This window comes from Eurosta solidaginis, chromosome 5 (assembly GCF_040869045.1).
Source record: "Eurosta solidaginis isolate ZX-2024a chromosome 5, ASM4086904v1, whole genome shotgun sequence".
Lineage (NCBI taxonomy): Eukaryota > Metazoa > Arthropoda > Insecta > Diptera > Tephritidae > Eurosta > Eurosta solidaginis.
In genome coordinates, this window is record NC_090323.1 from 231,927,156 (window position 1) to 231,950,754 (window position 23,599).

The 23,599-nt window shown below is 39.0% G+C and overlaps 1 protein-coding gene across 2 annotated transcripts in view; it reads right to left on the bottom strand.

Moving 5' to 3' along the window:
* Positions 1-16,895, bottom strand: part of mv (lysosomal-trafficking regulator mauve) — an 88,075-nt gene extending 71,180 nt beyond the window's left edge. The window contains exons 1-6 of one of the 2 annotated variants that reach the window (XM_067788831.1): positions 16,426-16,895; positions 12,504-12,769; positions 12,362-12,438; positions 7,853-8,048; positions 7,672-7,782; positions 4,475-7,616 (exon numbers count right to left, since the gene is read on the bottom strand). In XM_067788831.1, the coding sequence (XP_067644932.1) occupies positions 4,475-7,616; positions 7,672-7,782; positions 7,853-8,048; positions 12,362-12,438; positions 12,504-12,611 (3,634 nt within the window). In that variant the 5' untranslated portion in view covers positions 12,612-12,769; positions 16,426-16,895. Of the gene's footprint in view, positions 1-4,474; positions 7,617-7,671; positions 7,783-7,852; positions 8,049-12,361; positions 12,439-12,503; positions 12,770-12,857; positions 12,948-16,425 lie in introns of those variants that run through there. The other variant, XM_067788832.1, reaches the window with a different exon arrangement.
* Positions 16,896-23,599: the final 6,704 nt, after the last annotated feature.

A 23,599-nucleotide genomic window follows, 5' to 3' on the forward strand; every position in this document is an offset into this window, starting at 1 on the left:
TATTCATGTATGTATAATGTGTTCCAAATATGGACCAAATCGGACCACAAATACGATTTTTTTGAAATCTCTATCCTTGCGCCACCTAGCGGCGATTTTTTCACGGACCGTTTTCTATTCATGTATGTATTATGTGTTCCAATTATGGACCACAAATAAGATTTTTTTGAACATCTCGATCCTTGCGCCAATTTGGACCACAAATACGATTTTTTTTAATAACTCGATCATTGTGCCACCTAGCGGCGATTTTTTCATAGGTTTCTTTCTACTCTTGTATGTATTATGTGTTTCAAATATGAACCAAATCGGACCACAAATGCGATTTTTTGAAATATTTCGATCCATGCGCCACCTATCGGAGTTTTTTTCTTATTATTGCATTGTCATCGGGTTCTGAACTATATTCCAAGTTTCAAGCTTGTAGCTTATCGGGAAGTTACTTAAATTTCAATAACAAAATTCGTGGCAGCCAGCCAGCCAGCCTGTCAAGTCAAGCTAAAAAAACCCGTTAAAAAAAGACTTGGCGTGATTTACAACAGAGGAGTTTTAGACCGAGCTTTTCTTTCAAATTTCGTGGTGCTCCTTTATAATTTTCCGTAGGAATTGCCGGGACGGGCCTTAAATGCTTGATGCCGACTCCAACATCAGCATATGGATGGACAAGCTTTTCATGGCAAAATACACTTAGAGTGTTTGCTAAATCACTGCCGATGGGTGACCCCCCTAGAAGTTTTTTCTAAATTTTTGATTTTACTTTGCCCGGGGTTTCAGCCTAGGACCTTTGGCATGGTAGGCGGAGCACGCTACCATCACACCATGGCAGCCATTGTCGTAAAAAGTACCTGATATTTTATCCGATCTTCAATGCAATGCAAAGAAATAGAGAGATGCCTCATCAGCTAACATTTTGTCTGTTGAATTCACCACGTGGTAAGTATACCCGAAGTTGACAGTTGATTTTTGAAAAACAACAAATTTAGCTTAAATCTGGGACATTATCATGTTGCATGATCCCTTATCGAGAACCATTCTTTAAATCACAATAGCACCACGAACAAAACGTACTCATAAGATTCAAAGTTTATAATAAATAGTTTCACTGGTTAATATAATGGTCATTACATCCAAAATGTATTATCATTTCTATAAATATTCTATTTATATGTAGTTTCGATTTGATCGTTTGAGCGAAAATTGTTTTTGATCCGTACAACACTACCGATCCCTGGGCCCGTATATTACACGACCACGCATGAAAAACCAATTTCATTAAAAAAATAACTATGCAACTGTCAAACTATTAACAAAATTGTAATAGAACATCGATCTAGTGAGTACATATGGGGTCTCTCGAAATTCGCATTGAGTTTGCTAGTTTTTTTTCGAATATTTTCCCAAATATAAAAAATTAAGATGTGTGCCCTTCGTATAAAAGAGCGCTGTTGATGTTGCTGTTGTTGTTGTAGTAGTCCAATAGGTGGCACCACTCACAAATTGTCAATAGGGTTGGACCAGAGTGGCGTTGGTTGGTGATTGCAATTACCATGGTTATTATTATGGTTGGTGTCGTTTGGCGACACGTTACAAACGGGACATACATTGGATATAGCCAGGGGTTGGTTCTGGATAACTAAGAGTTTAACATATTACAGGGTCCAGATTGAAGGGAGGTTGCTTTCCTCAATTGCGGGTTCTGGGCATTTGCCTTTAAGAACTGTGTTCACCAGGCAATAAATGCCATAGTAGTCCGACGACTTTTTGTGGATGTCTGTGAGGGCCTTTCCATGTTCCTTTTCTTCATACGGCTGAATTCTTAGGTGCCGGATCACATCATATATTTACGGAGATTACTTCTTTAGTCTCTGGAAGACTGGACCTCCTCCATCAGATGTGTGTTGACATGCCCAGAATTCTGGATACTTAGCAGAAACTGTTTCTTTGGAATTTCATTTCGATCCTTTATGGGATCGCGGCGCTGTGTAGATGGTTTTCTGGATACATAAGAAGCCATCCCGTGGCAGTTCTGAGTATTTTAAGCCTTCGGATTTTAGGTACAATGGCAGCTGCATACGTCATCGGCTGGCGTAGGACAAAATAGTAATTCTCTCTGGTGGGGATGGGAGCTTCAATATATGAAAGTTAGACAAAAGTGGGGATTGGACACCACCCTGGCTTCTTCGATGGAAGAGCGCTACCGCCACACCACTGCGGCCGCACATATGATAAGATATCTTTAGGAACTCTTCGAAAAAAATTTGTCAAAAATTAGGACCTTTAACTTGTTAGAATAAAGTTGATTGGCTACAAAACTGTATACTCAAAAAAATCAGAAAATTCTACATGCATTTTTTTGAAAACTTTTTTGGGACACAGTGCAAGGCCACTACTGTTTTCGTTTTCGCTGCTGTATGTTTCTATAAAAGGTTGCGCTACACAACCCTTTTGACTGATTTGGGTTGGGAAGTTGTTATTGTCGACACACATCTATGGCAGCAGAAAAAGAGCGAGGGCGCCACTCCATTGCAAGGACCAATTGGTGACAGACGGAGAAAACGAAGAGGCGACAGGCACCTTGTTGGAACGTCAAGGTTAAGCGCCAATTAAATAATTATTATAATTTTTTGTTCACTGTTTACGTATCTGAAATTTTTTATATAAAAACGGGTTATTCGGGGTTTTACTGAATTGAGAATTAGAAGTTCTTGGGACAGTTCGAAACCGGCTTTAATAAAAATTTTAATAGTCGATCACCCTAACTAAGTACACATGCGTATATTGGAACACATAAAACCATACATTTTATGAGAGTACACCAGCGGAGAACTAAATAGATGACCAATGTGCAAAATCAGGAACGAAGAATTCCTTCGGCATAATTTGTAAAAGTTATATAAACGAAAGCGTGTTGAAAATTATCGATAAGTGGCGCAAAGGCTAAGGGGAAAGCAAAGCGAATTCAGACTATTGCGTACCACTTCGGAATGCCAAATCAAAGCAAAACATATGTAATACCGTTTTATGAGGCGTATCTATTTACTTATTTATTTAGTATAGTTACAAAATGTTTAGTACAGACCAAGGCGAATTCAGTACCAGGTGTTGTTATCCCAACAGCCGATTGCTTCTTCTTGATTATTTTCCATACAGCGCCTTGTACACTAATATGCCAGTTAATCGAAATCAATTAAAATTTTCTTTTGACTTGACATTCTTCTGCACGGCGAATTGGTTGAATTCGCTTTGCCACCACCTGGAATGGATTCGCTTTGGTACAGATTAAGTAGTTTTTTAATTGAAGTTGAAAAGCATACTTTGAGTCCGAGAAATCAATATTCAAAACATTTGAGAATTAGTTGATCTCTGTTAGGGTCCTACTAATAGGTGCTTTTGAATTATAAACAGTTCTACTTAGCCCAACGAAAAAGATTTCAAAGCGGCGGAGGCTTATTTAAGCATAGTCTTTCTAAAAGCAACGCGCAGTCAATTTTTCAAGTGAAAATATCGAAGATGAACAACGAGGCCAAAAGAATTATGCGGTTGTTTAAGGATAGTAAAGATAATAGTTGCCAACCAGACTTATAAGACGGAATCAGTTCAGATAATCGTAATGAAGAAAGAGCAATGTGAACTGCGTGGTATCTATGCAAGTTGACGACAAAGCGCATTCAACCCAATTTTCAACCTCACGTAATCGTGACGAATCTTGTTTCTTTAGTAGCCGAGGCTCCGGCGACCCAAAGTTTCTCATGGAAGTAGGGGTTAAGGGGAGGGATGGGCAATGTGGTCATATTAATTCGTTCCCGAGATGGTTTGGCCTATACCTTAATGGTACGCGTTACTACATCTATAATCGGCAAACGACCATCACCAAAACCTACGGGAAGTTTAACTGAAATCTTGGTGAGCCAAGACGTTGCTTGGAAATTATCAAGAAGCAATGATGGAATAACACTTCCTGGTACTGGGATCGCCTTGGCGCACTCTGAACTTCTGGAATTAGTAACGAAATTCAGAAGAACGTCAAATCAGCGCCCTTTTCCTGCCATCACTTTCTACTGAATTCTCCTTGTTTGGCTTTGACATACAAATATTGAAAAACTTTCGAATTAGTAACGAACAAGGCGTTGGCAAAGCGAATTCAACCAATTCGTCAAGTCAAAAGAAAATTTTCAATGATTTGGATTAACTGATATATTGTTGTACAAGAAAATAATCAAGAAGAAGCAATCAGCTGTTGGGATAACAACACCTGGTACTGAATTCGCCTTGGTAACGAATAATGTTCAAATGTTTTTATGCACACCACTGTCTGAAACAACATACATCGTACATAGGGAAGTATGGAATGCTTAATGATAGTTTCACAATTTAGGTATTGTTTCTTTATTACATAAGAATATGTTTAATATTATTGTGCACTCTATTTATAGCTTTTATTGTCAATATACTATTTTGAAAAGCTTTTACTTACCCCCTTCTTGCTGGAAACTTTTTATGGAAATAGCCATGGTTGTTTCAAATAATCTCAGCAGATACTTCTCACTATCAGCACTTTTTTCCAACAAACCAATCAGCTTTTCATCAACTTCTTGATGAAAACACTTGTCATTTGAACTGGTATTCGAATCGTTAATTGAATTCGTATTATTAGTGCCGCCAAATATTGAACCTAAAACACTAAATAATTTGCCAATAATACTTGTACCGATATTACGCACAGCTGCGTGTGTTTCAGAACCCACAACTAGTGTCGAAGTTGAAAGTATATCAGCGGCACAATTCCACACAGTAGTGGTTGCAACCTTATCTACGCTGGAGGTGTTCAAAGCGGAGGCAGATGTATGGGCCAACGCTGAATTTTCAGTTATACGCGCACTAACTTGATTGCGTATATCGAAAACTACAATGCTATCTTCGCATGGCGTTTTAGAGATTTGCGAAATTTCAAAATTTAATGATCTATGGCTTTTTAAATTGCTTAAAAATGATAAATTTACTGATTCTGTAGACGAAAGCGCAGTGTCGTTTATTGAGCTGTAACTGTTTGGCGTGTATTGATGTAAATTTAGTTTACGCTGTGTCGGCTTTGCGGTTAGTGTTCTCTCCGTTGTGGTAAATGATGAACTATGCGATTGAAATGTTTGTTGTAATGCATCAACCTCTATGCTCGATAGTAAAGATTCCAGTGAACTTGACAAACAACAGTTTTCTTTGTCTTTGTTGGCTTCAGAGTGTGCAATGTGGTGTGCGCTGCTTTGCAAATGATTTGTTGATAAAGTTGTTGTTGTTGCTGCTCCTGCTGTTGTTGTTGTACGTAAGCGCTGCGAAGTGTGCAAATTTTTACACTGCGAAAGTTTTAAAAACACATTCAGTGCATTAAAGTTTAACGTTAAGACATCAACAATTGTTTTATCGGCGCTGAAGCTAAGCGAATTTGTTAAATGTTTAATTGACATTTTATTGCAATCTTGTTCATTTTTTACTTGCACTTTCGGTTGAGTATTTTCGAATACTATTTCTTTGCTTGCATCATTTAAATTATACATAGTTGCAAATGCATTGAAGAAATATTGATTGCTTTGTAATAGCTCATAGATGAATGACCATTGTAAGGCTACAATATATAATATATCTACCACACCTAACTTGCACGTGTATGTTACATCTTTTATGCTTTTAATAACAGAATTCTCACCAATTGCATGCTTAAGAATTTCATTGAAATGTGTTGCATTATCGGCGCTATTTTTTAATAATAACAAAATGAGGCGTTGACTTAAAAGAGTTTGCTCTTGATCGGTCTCACCCAAGAACGTCACATTATCGATGCCGATTTTAATGAGATCACATACGCTATGCAGTAGTGGTGGTACATTGAATAATTTCTCTAAATGTGCAATATTTTCCTCATTGTAGAAAGCTTTAATCAGACGTATATCTAAACGTAAATATGCAACCACTATATTTAAGCAATCCTGTATGATGCTTATGGTTATCTCTTGATTTTCAAACTTCTTCGTTTTATTAACGCGGCCTTCAGTGATATGTAAGCTAGAATCATCTATGTGTCGCGGTGTTGTTCCATTATCTACAAACCCATCATTTGTTCTGTAACTTTTAAACAATGCCTCTTTGTAGCTACGAAATGTGGGTAAAACAAGCTCAGATAGTATACCGTTAGCCATGTCGCTGCTCAATGTATGTGATAGGTTTTTTAAATGTTTTAACAACAACTGCTCCGCTTCTATTTTACTGCAATTTTCGTTTGAGTTAACCATTAGCTCTTCATGTAATTCCTTATAGAATTGTAAAATCTCTCTCCGAAACTCTTGTGATTTTAATTTTACATCACATTTATTACAATGTTCTGTGTAGCGTTTAATGAATCCACCAACATCACCGTGTTCTTGCTCAAATATAGTACAAAGCAGTCGACGATGCAGAAACTTATAAATACAATTTTGATATTTCGCTGTCAACTTTGGTACCATACGCAAACATATGCTGTAGGTGTCTAGTGTGTAGTGACAACAACAGACACCAACTCGAAATAAATAGCGTAGTACATAGTGTTGCATATCATACGGAATGTTAGGCAGCAAATGTATGAGTACGCCTTGAAAGAAACAGCATAAAGTTGGCACTTGCATTTGGCAATGTATTTGCCTCAACAGCGGACTTCTTCTGCGCATATGACTACCAATTGGATAAGCGCTAGTTGTGCTACTACGCCTTACCAATTGATCATGCTTGCAAAGTTGTTCATTAATTTTAATTAGTATTTTAAAAGTTAGCACATTTAGCGTTTTTGCTTCAGCATTTATAGCAGTAGCCGTATTTAGTTGCAGCAGTATTTGTTCGAATGTTTCAATGCTTGTATCAATTATAGATTCATCAATGAATTTAATATCGTGTAAATTGCTTTTATTACCGCGTATTTGAGTGTGCTTTGTCTTATCTTTATGCGAGAATGTTATTATATTTTGAAGCGTATAAAAAAGTATATAGTTTATTGCGCTTAAGAATTCCAAATGAAATTTATCACATACGTTATGATCAGCTAAGGTTACGGCATGCTTTTTTAAAATTTCTGACAATTTTGCAAATACATTTTGAAATTTCAAGACATGCAAGCTCTTTGCTGCTATAAATATGTTATTGACGCAATGTATGATAAGCAACAGAAGTTCGAATTTGATTTTGTTAGCATTTCGTTTTGTTTTATATACATCATCGTTACTGCATAAGCATTCTAATGCAAAATTTAATGCAATCACTGATACTGATTGACTATTAAGTTTGTTATCGCACTCGTTTGCAACACACTTTGACATTAATTTTATGAGCATAAAAGCTATTTCATCGCTACTTGCAATTGCGTTTTTAAAACACTGCAGATCTTTCTCAAATTTGTTGTCCGATTTCGGTAGCGCAGCATTTTTGCTTCTCTCTGGCATGCCTAAAATTCTATCTTTCTTTACATTTTTTGATATATTCGTGATAGCTGCTAATATTGAAATTGTCGTCTCAAGCTCAATTTCTTCGGCATTCCATATGCAATTCGGAAAAAGATTTATACATAAATTACATAGTCCTTTTTGTGAGGCGATTAACTGTAAAATATTGCGCATGAAAATATATTTTTTAGCTTCTTAAACAATACTTTACCTTGTTATCAACACGTAAGAGAAAGCGCAGCAAATGTTTACCCAAATCGTTTGTTAAAAATTCTCGCAAGGCAATTATTTTACTCCAGTCTCCAGGTGCATTTACAATGAGCTTGAAATAGCAATAAATTTGGAAATTGTTAGTTAAATGTTTAATTGATAAAAAAAAGAGCAAACATTACCGGTGTAAAACTTCTGTTTGCATTTAAAGAAATTGCGCCCTTCGTTTCGTTAATGCTTATCTCATTTGTTTGTACTAGGTCAGTGTTACTGCTGTGGGCAGGGACAGGTTTTGTTGATAAGTGTGATTGATTTATGATGTTACACACTGTCTCTAAGAGATAAGAGATTATTTCTTCGGGTATATTATTTATTGAGCTAAAGAAAATAAAGAGAAAAAGTTTATAAATATTAACAATTTATCATAACAATAATAATGATAAAAAATTATTGTTAGGCCTTGAGCTCGATTCGAACCCGCGTTTATAAATATTGTTTTGAGTTTGGTTGGGATAGTCAAAAAAATAGTTTTGTTAAGGTATTCCTTGATAAAAATGTATTACACAAATTGACAACACCCGTACTTTGGCGAAAGTTGAAGGATCTTGTTTAGAATATGCTTTTGGGGAGTGTTATCGATGTTGATGGTCTTTTGCTGAATATAGATCTTGTATATTCCGTTCACAAGCATCATTAAGGCAATAGCCCGACCATCTAGGGAACGATTTAGTATGACCATATGGAACCTTCAATGCCATCCCGCCCCTCCGCCCATAGATTCCGCTTCCCAGGCAGCCGATTCTATGTACCGGAGCGACTCAGGCTGTCATTTCAGTGTAACTCCACTTAATTTGTTGCGTCCCTCCCACAAATTGCCATACTCCCAGCAGATCCTTGCTGCGGGACTGCGCCATACTCTTCTGCTCCGGGAAGGTATCGAACCCAATCCGGGTCCTACACCTGACTCCGGTGCAGAGAAATGGTTTTGTTGCGTATGCCGGAAAATAATATTTTTAGGACGGGCACACTCTTGTCAGTGTGTCACGTGTTGTTCTGGGCTAGACCCCAAAACCCGACGTCCTCGCGACTTTTATAAATCTTTTGTGGCTCCTTGCTGTTCACGCCAAAGGGCGTCCCGTAGTCTGCGCCTTAGCCCCCCCCACTACCTTCCAGAAGCCCTGCAAGCCACAACAAGTACCCGCTGCTGCTCGCGCCTCATGGCGCCACCAGCTCTTACGGCCAGTCACAACTACAATCTCCGTAGTAGAGTCAGTGCTAATCAATGTCAATCTTAGTCCCTACCACCTTTTGCACCGTTTGCCAGCACAGAATATATATATTAGTGACATCTGCCCAATGCAGCTCTTGTCTTGGATGGTGCCACTTTCCTAGATGTTCTGGACTCAGCGACGGCAACCCCCAGACGGGTTTCATCGCGCCATGCTGCCAGGCCGAAAACCCAACTACACCGGGTACCCCAATGCTTACCCAGGGACGTCAAGTCCCAGGACCACAACAGCAATTGCGTCCTGCTCTCCGCAAGGTCATTGAGTCTGCCTCGGCTCGTTTTATTCCCTTCGGAATGAACGAGAGGCCGAAATGGGAGGAGCATTTAAAGAATTGTAACCTCTCTGCAGGTGTGGGTAAGATTTGGTGCACCGTAAAGTTCCTATAGAATCCGACTAAGCACAATGACAAAATGTCTATCGCTTTTGGCGATAAAGTGCTGTCGGGTGCGAAATCCGCTTTTTGCCGACAATATGATGCATTCTGCGGTTGACAAAGTTAAACGGCGGGCCAACAGACACACAAGCGTACATACAGCGCGTCCCCAATTACTTTCACCGGTAAAGAGGATGCCTTTGTTCATGCTAAACCATCTAAAGCAGTGGGCTCAGACAGCATAGCCATGCTTAAAAACCTAGGCAAAGAGGAATTTAATTATCTAGCGCATGTCTTCAACTTGTCCCTTTCCACCTTTGTCAACCCCGAAAAATGGAAAATGGCCAAGGTCATAGCTACCTTCGCCACCAGATGGAGTTACTATCGTTTCTTACGCCGATGGCTGCACAATAATGGCCACAGGCCCAGGCCCCCAGATCGGTGAGCTTTGTAACAAAAAAAAAAAAAACAGCTATCTCCCTGATCACTCCAGTTTCTTTGCCTCGCGAAACCTGACATTGTCACCGACCAAATCATTGGCGACCTTAATTACAACATGGACGCGCCAAATGATGACCATGTTGAACATCCACGTCGATGGCATCACGCTACCGACCGTCTTACACCCTAAAATCTTGGGTGAGACGTTCGATCAGGATCTACATTTTGGAGAGCATTGCCGGCAGCACTTGGGGTAAAGATAAAGAAACGCTCATTACTACTTACAAAACAATTGGTCGCCAAGCCTAAAGGTAGTTCACTGGAAGAAAATACAGGCCTGCCAAAATGCTGCCCTCAGAACCGCTACGGGTTGTCTTCTTACGTCCTCAGAACACCTTCTACATAATGAGGCAAGAGTACTCCCCATCAGGGAGAGAAATGAAATGCTAACCAAACAGTTTCTGTTGAATATCCAGAAACCTGGGCATCACAACAGACATCTGATTGACGAGGCAACACCGCCTAGGGGCTTAAGGGGTCATCTCCGTAAGCATTACGAGGAAATACGGCATCTGAGAACACAGCCGTATGAAATAAAAGGCACAAGCAGGTCCTCAGTGATATCCACAAACAGGCGTCGGACCTCTCTGCCAGGAATTGTCCGGCGAATCCAGTACTTAAAGAAAAATACCCAGAACTAGTAGATGAGGAACGCACTCTCCTTAGGTAAACGCGCGCCACTCTAGCTCAACTTCGATTTCTTGGACTCCCGTTAGAGGACATTGATAACAATTTGTGATTGGTCGCACCTTTTGGAAGGGACGAAGTACTGCTACAACAACAACAACAACAACCCCATAGATCCTTGAGGAACTTGGGGCCGCCAGAGCATCAGCCGCTAAAGAAACAGGATTCACCACGGGAAGGTGGTTTGACTATTGGGCTGAAGAAGCTATAAATTGCGCTGGCAACCCCTTGAAAGGGTTGTGCTACACAACTCCTTGGTGCCGGAGTAATAAGAGAAATTATAAATGCGGACGAGACCGTTCGTGCTGAACTTGGAATAGGTCTCAGAATCGCCCTTTGGTTCGTTGCTTGGCCCTAGCCAGTATTTTTTAATTTTTTGATGATAGCGTGCTCCGGCTATTATATTGAGGATCTTGGGTTCAACTCACGGGCAACGTAACATAAAAAAATTTAGAAAACAGTTTTTCAATTCAAATAGTTTTTCTAAGTGCGGTCGCGCCTGGGCAGATACCGCTCGGAGTCGGTATAAAATATTTAGGTCACAAATATGTAGAGCACGACGCATATTGGAAGAGAAGCTTCTCCTAAAATCTCTGCGGAGGTTATCGTGCCTTTTATAATAGTAATAATAATTTATTTTTTCTATTTCTGGAGGTTCATGCCGAACCCTTAGGGAAGTTATTATAACGATTTCCGATTGAGCGCGTCTAAAACCATGGCAAAACATGTGCCGCATCCGCAATCTTTTTGGTTTGGCTGTGTAATGCCACACTTTAAATTATTGTTTTTGATGATCTGTGTCTTGACCGCTTTTAAAAATTGTTACACAAAATACTTTCTTAGCCGGAGCATCACCTTTCATTCGCATAACACGTCCTACCCAGCGTCGCTGGTCTGCGTAAAGCTCATACAACTCACCATTAAATCTTCTTTCGCCGCCGCCAACGCGTAAAGGTCTGTTAATCTTTCAAAGAACTTTGCACCCGAACACTCCTAGAGCCGCTTCGTCTGATGTTGGCATGGTCCCTGCTTCTGCCCCATATAGCATGACGGGTGGAATATGTGACTTGTAGAACATGGTTTTCATATCCCGAGAGAGGAATTTACTTTCCAATTGCCTTCTTGTCCAAAGTATGATTTGTTGGCAAGAGTGACTTTTCGCTGGTTTTCAAAGCTTTGTAAGTGATGCGGTTCCTAAGGCGCAAATGCCCTGACTCTATGCTTGATGACAACAGGTACTTCGTTTTGTCCTCATTCAAATAGAATATATAAAATAAATAAATGTAAGGTGAGATAACCTCCGAAGAGATTTTAGGCCGGGCTTCTCTTGAAATTTGCGTCCTGCTCCTTTTTACTTTTTCCTACAAATTGGCGGGACGGGACCTACTTGTTTTATGCCGACTCCGAATGGTATCTGCGAGGCAGACGAGTTTTCACTGAGAGCTTTTCATGGCAGAAATACCCTCGGAGTGCTTGCCAAACACTGCCGAGGGGCGACCCCGCTTAGAAAAATGTTCTTCTAATTGAAAGCCCTTATTTCTAAAATTTTGATGTTGCTTTCCCCGGGGTGCGAACCCAGGGTATTCGGTGTGGTAGGCGGAGCACGCTACCATCACACCACAGTGGCCGCAGAATATATACAAAAAATATATTGGGAGGGGTCCGATTTCGAACTTCGAAAACAAATATTTGTTATGGAAGCTAATTTCGAAAAATTGTTTTTTTTTTACTTATTTGTGGTTGGTTTTCTTCAATAGATAGAAAAATAAACTGTATAGTTTTATGGTACGGAGAATCGACTTGAAAAGGATTTTCAATCACATTACAATCAAAATTTATACCTTTTTATGATTTCTGATTGTAGAACATCATCCTCCGCGTATTGAAAGTAAAACAAAAACAATTCCAACCAATGTAACTAAAACAAAAACAAAGATTATTAGCATTAAATCAACACATGTACAAAATGTATAATTGACTTACTTTAGCTTCGCTGTCATCGCAGGCAGAAAGATAATTTTCCCAAATAATGCTTAATGTCTTTGTTAGTAAAAATTCATTGTCATTTGCCTGTGCGGCTTTTTGATCCATAATTTGTGATTATTACATGAAAGTAGATACTTAATGAAATTAACTGATAAAGAGTTTTTGCGTATGAGTTAGTTTGGCTTTCTATTGGCATTAGATTCACTCCCTGAAACAAAGTTACTGTTTACGTTCCACAGGAATTAAACGAAAGTTAACGGAATCTGTAAAATATAAGAGAACATATATATTACAAAGTTATGTGCATGTTAGTGCATGTTTAAAAAACTTTCGAAAATTCTTTTCACTTACATAAAGTCTATAATTAAAAAAACCTTAAAAAATAGAATCAAACCACTCTGCATAAATAATGGATCGGAACAAAACTATATGAGTACCAGTATATGCGACTGCACTTGTCAACAGTCAGAAGGTCAGTAACACGCTACTTTAAGAGCGATTTAATCAACAACTACATATGTATTACATCTTTTCTTTTCTGAACCTTAAAGTTTAATCTCTTGATGGATGAATACGCGTCCTTATCACCTAGTGAAGGCAAGTGAGAAATGATTGAAGTTATTAATGTATTATTCCACCGTACATAGATATGCTTGTATATAAATATATACAATATATATGTAAACTTATGTACATACGTGTGCTCAAACATATAGGTGCTGTTTTATTTTAGGAGTTTCATTTGGTTTGAATGGAAAATAGGTGTACTTTTATGATGTTGTTGTTGTTGTTGTTGTTGTAGCGATAATGTTGCTCCCCGAAGGCTTTGGGGAGTGTTATCGATGTGATGGTCCTTTGCCGGATACAGATCCGGTACGCTCCGGTACAACATCACCATTAAGGTGCCGGCCCGACCATCTCGGGAACGATTTATGTGGCCACATTAAACCTTCAGGCCATTCCCTCCCTCTCCACCCCCAAGTTCCATGAGGAGCTTGGGGTCGCCAGAGCCTCTTCTGTTAGTGAAACAGGATTCGCCGCGGATAGGTGAGGTTGACAATTGAGTTTGGAGAAGCTATATATTGCGTTGGCAACCTGAAGGGTTGCGCTACCCAGCCCCTTGAATCTGGTATTTTAGTCGCCTCTTACGACAGGCATACCTACCGCGGGTATATTCTGATCCCCTAACCCGCTGGGGAAGTACTTTTATGATCTGTCAAAGTTGTATAAATGCCATCCCCGACACCCTAGTCCCATGAGGAACTTGTGGTCGCCAGATCATCGCATTAAGAAGCAGGATTCGTCACAAGTATGTGAGGTTGACAATTGATTTGAAGAAGCTTTAAATTGCACTGGCTTTTAGTCGCCACTTACGACAGGCATACCTCCCCCCAGCGGGTTAGGGGGTTAGAATATACCCGCGGAAGGCATGCCTGTCGTAAGAGGCGACTGAAATACCAGATTCAAGGGGTTGTGTAGCGCAACCTTTTCAGGTTGCCAGCACAATATATAGCTTCTCCAAACCCAATTGTCAACCTCACCTATCCGTGGCGAATCCTGTTTCATTAACAGACGAGGCTCTAGCGACTCCGAACTCATCATGGGTCTAGGGGGTGGGAGGGCGGTATGGCCTAGAAGGTCGCATGTTGTAATAACAAATCGTTCCCGAGATGGCCGGGCTTGGTACCGGAACGTAACGGATCTGCATCCGGCAAAGGACCATCAACTCGATAACACTCCCAAAGCCTTTGGGGAGTGTCCTTATCGCTACAACAACAACAACATCAACAACAGGCATACATGCCGCAGCTATATTCTAAACCCGCTAACCCGCTGCGGTTTACCCGGTGTTCAGGGATGATACCTGCCGGTACAAAGTCTTCTGGATCTAGCCGTTCTTCTGATGCAAGTTACCTCGTTAGTTAAATGCAGTTTCGCGCCAAAAAATAGCGTGATAGCTGTTTTGATTTTGATATAGATAGCACTACTCTGCTCTGGTTGGTCCACTATCCCACTCGTAAATGGAGCGTGACGGATTAAACAGGATTTTTGCGAAATCAAATTTCTTGGTAGGGTTAGACTTCGACCGGCTTCTGGGTATTATTTTTTGGTTTTAGGTGTGGCCCCAGAGTCTTAGGGGGTTTAGAATATACCCGCGGCAGGTATGCTGTAGTTAGAGGCGACTAAAATAACAAACTGATGCATGGGGTTGAGTAGCGCAACCCTTTCAAGGGGTTACCAGCGCAATATATAGCTTTTCCGACCCAATTGTCAACCTTACCTACCCGTGGCGAATCCTGTTTCTTCAACAGCCGAAGCTCTGGCGACCCCAAGTGGTCATACTTAATCGTCCCGAGATGGTCGGGCTAGTACCTTGATGGTGCTTGTTACCGGAATGTGCTAGGGATCTGCATCCGGCAAACAACAACATCATCATATTTCATTTCATTTCATTTATTTATTACGGCAAAAAAGCCTAATTCATAAATTAAATTATATTACAATTTACTATCTTATTGCTAAGGTTTTACAATATTCATAAAGTTTTGCTTTAAAATCTACGATTTCATTACAACTTTTTGTATCTATAGGCAGTTCATTGAAACTTTTTAGACCTTTATAAAAAATATTTTGCTGATCTATTTCAGTTCTGAATAAAGGCAGTTTGAAATTGTGTTTATTCCTTGTATTAATGTTATGTGTTTGCTTAACTAATACTACGTTTTTACTTAGATATTCAGGTACATTTTCACTTTTAATATTAAATATAAACTTCATAGCGTGAAAAAAAATCTTTTGCTTAACACTTAACCAGTTCAAATTTCTCAGCATATCAGCCGTACGAGTATCTCTAGGTTTTTTAAGAATAAATCTCATACATCTGTTTTGCATCTTTTGAAGTTTATCTATTTCTTTGTCTGACACAATGAATAGAATATTGGGGAATCAACTAAAAGTTTTTCGTAAAATTGTTGGTCCTTTTCCTTATGCCAGGCTCAATTATCGAACTATATTTATAGACGAGTTTTAGCTTGTTGTTGCTGTTGTAAGCGTAAAAGCTTTAGTGGCAAGGTTGTTTTTAGCAGTGTTACTTATTTAATTCATTACTCACACTTTGTGCTGTACCTCACCTCATTGAATACGTGCGACCACTCACAAATTGTTATCAAAGTCCTCTAACGGGAGTCTAAAGCAACTATCAGTTTTAATAAGATAGGACCATATTGATGTTGTTGTTAGAGGCGTAGGTTCCATATTAAAATATAAAGACTTCTGGAGTCATGTCAGGACACATCGCATGCTGGAAAAGGAAAAGTTTAACTGTACGGGCGTATTTACATGGTGTGTTCCTTCTCCTAACAGAAGAGTTCAATGTATGGTCGCACCTGCATATATCTTGCTACAGACAGCTTTTGGAATAGTAAGTGAAGCGTAAAAGGTGAGATGATGCTGTTTTTGGATTGATAAGAACACTCCCCGTAAGCCCCTTGAATCAATTTGGTATTTTAGTCCAGTGCTACGACAGGCATATCTGCCGCGGGTAAATTCTAAACCCCATAACCCGCTGGGGTTGAAATTTGAGATATTAACTGGTGGCGCTGTTAAAGCAGAGGAACGCGCCTAGCGTTTTATATAAATTTACCATAAGCCATTCAGAATACTGGGTATTAGTTACTTCTTATCGCTGGTGTTTACTAAGCCCTTTATCCCTCTTGGGCGATGAGCTTTAGCTGGCTATGTTATGCATGCATGACATGCTTCCAAAGGCACTGCTACAACAACAACAACATGCTGCCAAAGGCATGGTTAAAATTTTGAAATGTGAGCCATTTCTTACAAATTTAACATCTATTTTACAAAGTACTGTTACTGTTAATTTGAATATATATATTTATACATAATAATATTCGATTTTTACCTTTTAAGCATGACAACAAAATTCTTGAAATTGTATCCTTTGAGGATTTGTTTTATACTTCTGTCAAAAGGCACCTGGCAACTCTGCACTAAAAAGCAAAATATAAACAACTCTTACTGCAGGAAATTAGCAGTGTGTAACCAAAACTTTCACCATTTTTTCCACTACTGCGTAGTTTTATTTAACGATTTTGCATTATTTAAATGATGCGATTAAATCAAAGATAATCATTTTGAGTTCACAAATCACGATCTCTCGATTTTACTGACGCACTATATATGGAAAACTGCACAACAACAAACAGCTGATATTATTTGATCTGCCTATAGCACCGAGATATTCTCGTGTGAAATTCACCGAAAAGCTTATTTTTTTGCTTGGAAAACAGTTTAACAACTACATTTAACTGTTTTGTTTATTATTTCATGGAACAATTCAAGTAATAAAGCACTTTTTACGTTTTTCCAGCTTTTCTTCTACAAGTGCTACCAGACTCAGCTGATTATACGCACAGTTATCGATATAAGCAATCGAGCGTTATCTTAGGGTACTCCTAAAACTTGTATTTTGTATTTGATTTATTAGGCAATTCATCCCAGCACAACAATTTGGCAAAAATTATTTTATAGTGCTAGTCGGTAAAATGCATAAAATAGGAACAATTTAAACTTGAAACTTAAAGCTAATGACGGCATAGCCATGCCGATGCTTAAAAACCTAGGGAAAGAGGGTTTCAAATATTTAGCGCATGTCTTAAACCTGTCTCTTTCCACCTTTGTCATACCCGAGAAATGGAAAATGGCCAAGGTGGTCCCGCTACTAAAGCCTGGGAAACCAGCTAACGTAGGTGAGTCATATCGTCCGATATCTCTCCTATCGCCAGTGGCAAAGACGCTTGAAGCCATTTTGCTCCCTTATTTCCAAGCACATTTGCAGCTAGCCCCTCATCAGCATGGCTTCAGAAAACTCCATAGCACTACCTCCGCGCTAAATGTCATTAGCACCCAGATAAATTGCGGTTTGAATCAATATCCCCACCATAGAACAGTACTCGTAGCGTTAGACCTATCAAAAGCTTTTGATACGGTCAACCATGGCTCGTTACTGCAAGACCTGGAAGGGTTTACCCTTCCCCCATGTCTTAAAAGGTGGACCGCAAATTATCTGGGTGGTCGGCAGGCATCGGTGCAATTCAGAAACGAAACATCAAAACAAAGGAGAATTAAACAAGGGGTGCCACAGGGTGGTGTTCTATCCCCGCTTTTGTTTAATTTCTACATATCTAAGCTACCTTCACCACCGGAAGGAGTCACAATCGTTTCCTACGCCGATGACTGCACAATAATGGCCACAGGCCCAGGCCCAAAGATCGATGAGCTATGCAATAAAATAAACGGCTATCTCCCTGATCTCTCCAGTTTTTTCGCCTCGCGAAACCTGGCATTGTCACCGACTAAATCTTCCGCGACCTTATTTACAACATGGACGCCACAAATGTCGACCATATTGAACATCCACGTCGATGGCACTACGCTACCGACTGTCCTACACCCCAAAATCTTGGGTGTGACGTTTGATCAGGATCTACATTTTGGTGCGCACGCAACCGCAATTGTTCCAAGAATTCAGAGCCGTAATAAAATCCTCAAATCCCTTGCTGGCAGTACCTGGGGAAAAGATAAAGAAACGCTCTTGACCAGATACAAAGCAATTAGCCAGCCGATTACGTGCTACGCGTCACCCATATGGTCGCCAAGCCTAAAAACCACCCACTGGAAGAAACTACAGGCCTGCCAAAATACTGCTCTCAGAATCGCCACGGGCTGTCTTCTTATGTCCCCAGAACACCATCTGCATAATGAGGCGAGAATACTCCCCATCAGGGAGAGAAATGAGATGCTGACCAAACAGTTTCTGTTGAATACCCAGAAACCTGGGCATCCCAACAGACATCTGATTGACGAACCAGCACCGCCTAGGGGCCTAAGGAGTCATCTCCGTAAGCATTTTGAGGAAATACGGCACCTGAGAACCCAGCCGTATGAAGCGGAAAAACACAAGCAGGTCCTTGGTGAACTCCATAGACAGGCGTCGGACCTTTATGTCGGGAATTGCCCGGTGAATCCAGTACTTGAAGAAAAATATCCAGAACTCGCAGAAGAGGAACGCATACTCCCCTGGGAAACGAGTGTCACTCTTGCTCAACTTCGTTCTGGATACTGTAACAGGTTAAACTCTTACCTATCCAGAATCAACCCCGACATACAAAATGTATGCCCTGCTTGCAATGTGTCCCCACATGACACCAACCATCTCTTTAATTGTAATGTGGAACCAACGCCTCTAACACCCCTTTCCTTATGGTCCACCCCTGTTGAAACGGCAAGTTTCCTTGGACTCCCGTTAGAGGATATTGATGACAATTTGTGATCGGTCGCGGCTATTAGGTGGGGCGAGCATTGCTACAACAACAATAACAACTAAGAAAAGGTTACAATAAATAATCTATTCAATAAATAATAAAATAAATAAATAAACGAATGATAGAGTATATTTTCTTAGTCAGAAATCAGGGCCCGTTTTACGTGTTACGATCAGTGACTGAAAACCATTTTCTCTCAAGCGATAACTATACAACTGTCAAACGTTTTTGGAAATTTTAATAAATAATGGATTTAACGAGCACTATTTGCCGCTAGTTCAAATATGCCGTTAATCCAATCCACCTTTTCAGAGCTATTGTGATTTAAAAAATGAGTTTCGATCACGGATCGTAACACGTAATACGGGTCCAGTATTTTAATTGTCTATGTTATTATAGAAACTTGTTAATTTTTTATTGAAGAGCAGAGCATTGCTTATAAGCCTAAGTCTATAACAAATAAAATAAAACAATAATAGCCGTGTTTTTTTACACATATATACGTCCTCACTTACGTCCTTTCTTAGTCAGAAATCAGGGCCCGTTTTACGTGTTACGATCAGTGACTGAAAACCATTTTCTCTCAAGCGATAACTATACAACTGTCAAACGTTTTTGGAAATTTTAATAAATAATGGATTTAACGAGCACTATTTGCCGCTAGTTCAAATATGCCGTTAATCCAATCCACCTTTTCAGAGCTATTGTGATTTAAAAAATGAGTTTCGATCACGGATCGTAACACGTAATACGGGTCCAGTATTTTAATTGTCTATGTTATTATAGAAACTTGTTAATTTTTTATTGAACAGCAGAGCATTGCTTATAAGCCTAAGTCTATAACAAATAAAATAAAACAATAATAGCCGTGTTTTTTTACACATATATACGTCCTCACTTAGATAATGTTTAATGGACCCATTAAGCGGCAGTGGTTAAATAACCAGCTACAGAACACGTTGTACCGAAAAGCGGACACACACACCTCTGTTGGCCATAGTATACAAACTATAGCTGATTCTGTTGCGGTGAATAGTGGACACACACACCATTTGTAGAGGTAATAAAGGAAGGGTAGAGGTGAAACATAGACTTATATTTCAATTGCATCTGCGTATAATGCATATTGAAATTTAGGAGTACTTATGTTCTGTGCAGCGATTTCAGAAGTGTAGATAAAGTTTAACGCTTAGCAGTCCATATAAAGTTTAAGCGTATATGTATATAGATGTACAAAAACAGCTAATATATTTAATAAACCTGCTAAAATCAGTATACGCATATCAAACAAGCGTATAAAGCTATGATAAAATTAGTACAAGATATGCTAATAATTTACTTGGTAATTCGATACGAAAGCATGACATTGTTAATACATGGCCTGCATTTGGGATGCAGGATCGATAATCCGAAAACGGAGGACAAAAGTTTTGCGTCTATCAAAAGATTTTAACGCAAAACCGAAAAATGACCTGGGAGAGCTCCGTAACCGAGGGTGGGATCCATAATATTTTTGCGCAGAACACCTTTCTGCATTGGCGGCTTTCGGCCGGGTTTATACAAAATTACCCTGGGTGGGTCCAACACTGGGTTGGAGACCAAAACTATATCCGTGAAAAACTTGTGTTAACAATTTTTTGAGTACAACAAAATTATCAAAATTACAACAAACACATCAAAATTTTAAATTTATCTCTAGACAGACCAAAAATTTGTTACCTCCGTTTTCGGACTCGCGATCCTGGATCTAAAACTCGCCTTTGATACCCCTCTTGATATTCTTGGACGTATATTAAGAGTGTCATGCTGTCGTATAGAATTACCCTTTAGTCTAGCTCAAAACTCCTAAAACTCGTCCAAAAATATCGGCAGAGGTGTCAAAGACGCATTTAAAACCCAGAACGACGAAAGCGGATATTAAAACTTTTATTTTCTTCAAAAGATATTTCCATAAAACCCAAAAATACCCCTGGAGCGTGCGAAACCGGGGATAGGCTCCTTAATATTTTTGCGCAGAACACCTTCGGCCGCGATTATAAAAAACTTCCTTTGGTGGGTCCAACACCTGTTTAGATATCAAAACATAACCGGCGCAATCACCTTTACCCACAGTTTTTTTTTGATCATCAAAATTACCACAACAACATGGAAATTTTCAATTTTGTTTTCAAATATCCCTGGAAAGAAATGAAATTTTCAATTTCCTGGGTCCAAAAACCATCTTTTGACACCTCTCCCGATATTTATGGACGAGTTTTAGCAGTTTGAGCTAAAGTAAAGAATTACCGTTTATGAAATTTTTAAATGTTTTCCGTTATGAAAATATTTCAAATATCTCAATTGCTCACATACAAATTTATTTTAACAAACAATTTGAACATTTTCATTTGTTCATATTTTTATTTCGATGTCAGTCTGCTTTCCTCTTCAACCGTAACGAGCTGAAGCAACGCAACCTGCCACGTAAAAGCATCGTATAGGCGGTAACAAGAGAGTACTTTGATACCCCAACCGCCAATTTACGAAAAATTAGTTGAACGTCTTTTAAAACTTGTTTATAATAACATACACGACGCTTAGACTATATTCACGCATGCACCAATCCACAAAAGATAAAATAGCGTTCACATACACTCGCTCCTTAGGAACTGGATTACTAGCTATAAAATGTTTACGTTTAAGGTCTGACGCATAAGATTTTTGATGGAGAATTGACAGATGAGTGAATTACAAGTATTTGCAAGGAGATTGACTAATAGCGCATTACCAGCACCAACTCACATGCAAAAGCGGCAAACTTTCAACTTTTTCTGCAACCAAAGCATAAGAAGAATTTAACATTTGTTTTGGCTAAAGGTTCATGCACATTATTGCCGTCTTTCAGTGAGTTTTACAGCTCCGGCTCACGATCAATTCTCACGGGAATGCTCCGGATCCTTGAGAGACTTGAAAAGCAGATGTCGTGAAATTTTCGCACACGTGAAATGTGATAGGCAGATGTCGCCGCTGTTTTTCATTTAACTCATATGGTGAAAGGCTAAGCTTTGCTTATCTATTTTTTGCCGCCTTTCAGTGAGCTTTAGAGCTCCGGCTCACGCTCAATTCTCACGGGAATGCTCTGGATCATTGAGAGATTTGAGAAGCAGATGTCGTGAAATTTTCGCACACGTGAAATGTGATAGGCAGATGTCGCCGCTGTTTTTCATTTAACTCATACGGCGAAAGGCTAAGCAGCGACATCTATTTTTGAAAAAGTAGGTATATTAAAGGCCGCGTTGCCAACCTAAAAATAAGTAATTAACAAATTATCTGGCTCACAAATTGAACCAGACTTCTATCTGGATTTATCTGGCTCAAATTGTTGTTGTTGCATTTACATGCAAAATTATTTATCTGGCTCAAGATTTTGCCACCGGATGATAGCTTTTGAAAAAGTAGGTTATTAAAGGCAGCTTTGCCAAACTAAAAAGAAGTAATTAACAAATTATCTGGCTCACAAATTGAACCAGACTTCTATCTGGATTTATCTGGCTCAAATCGTTGTTGTTGCATTTACATGCAAAATTATTTATCTGGCTCAAGATTTTGCCACCGGATGATAGCTTATATGACGCGAAACGTAGCGACAAAATATTCTTTCCATGTATTCCATGCACATTTAGCGACAGTTGTATGACACGACACGACCAATTTGACCCAACTAGGCAAAAATGCCGCGAATATTTTTTCAGAACGTGTCGCTACATGTCGCGTCGTATAATGTACATGAACCTGAAAAGTGCTTTCAGGCTTTGCAAATGTACTTACTTTCCTCCCTTGTGTATACTTTTTTTAAAAAAATTTTTCACAATTAAACACTACATTCCCATACAGCATTTGATTTATTAATTTTTGAACCTTCCTCCATATCAGTTATATTTCATTACTCCTTGCGACTAATTATTGAGTTTCAATACAATTGAATAAAATAAATAACTCATAATCATTAACCAAATAACTAGATTTCCCATATAAATGTTTCCCATCGATAGTAGGTGATTATGAACAAATTTTAGAGATGTAGATTTTTTTTTCATAGGGAAAATACCATCTCTTCCAATTATAGTTACCACCCTACAAGAATACTGACTATCATATGACTATCATCTGATTGTCAGCAATGTCAACCTAACGATCAGCGCCTCATACAAACTTTCTATCACAAACTTAAGGGGACTTGCGCAAATGTGATGTAAACAACTGTGTACGTGTGAGTTTTTGACTCCTTCTTATACACCAACATGGCTTACCGATTAAGTATATAGCCGTACTGCTCACTCTCATTTCTTTTCCTCGATCAGTGCTGACACTCTAACTATCAAAAAGTATCATAAATGATAGTTTACTGTAGATATCAGGTTTGACTGTTATACTATCATAAATGACCATTGTTATATTCCGCCAACAATTAAAAAATGCTTTTTGCTTTTAATTTACTTTATTTCATTACGTTTTTTAATTTTGTACGTGATAAAAGCATACGTGTTTCTTATTTGTTTAAAATAAATAGTTTTATAAGAATTAGAGTTCAGAATGTTCAATTTAAATTCAGAAAATAACAAAACAACAGAAGAGCGCTTTCCTCATGCGGAAACACATTTAAAAATTAATCACCGCTAACCACTATTATTTTTCGCGTATCAATTTTTTTAGTGCGCCCCATACATTCCGACAGCTTTTGGTATTTTTTAATATTATTTTCGATCTTTTTTA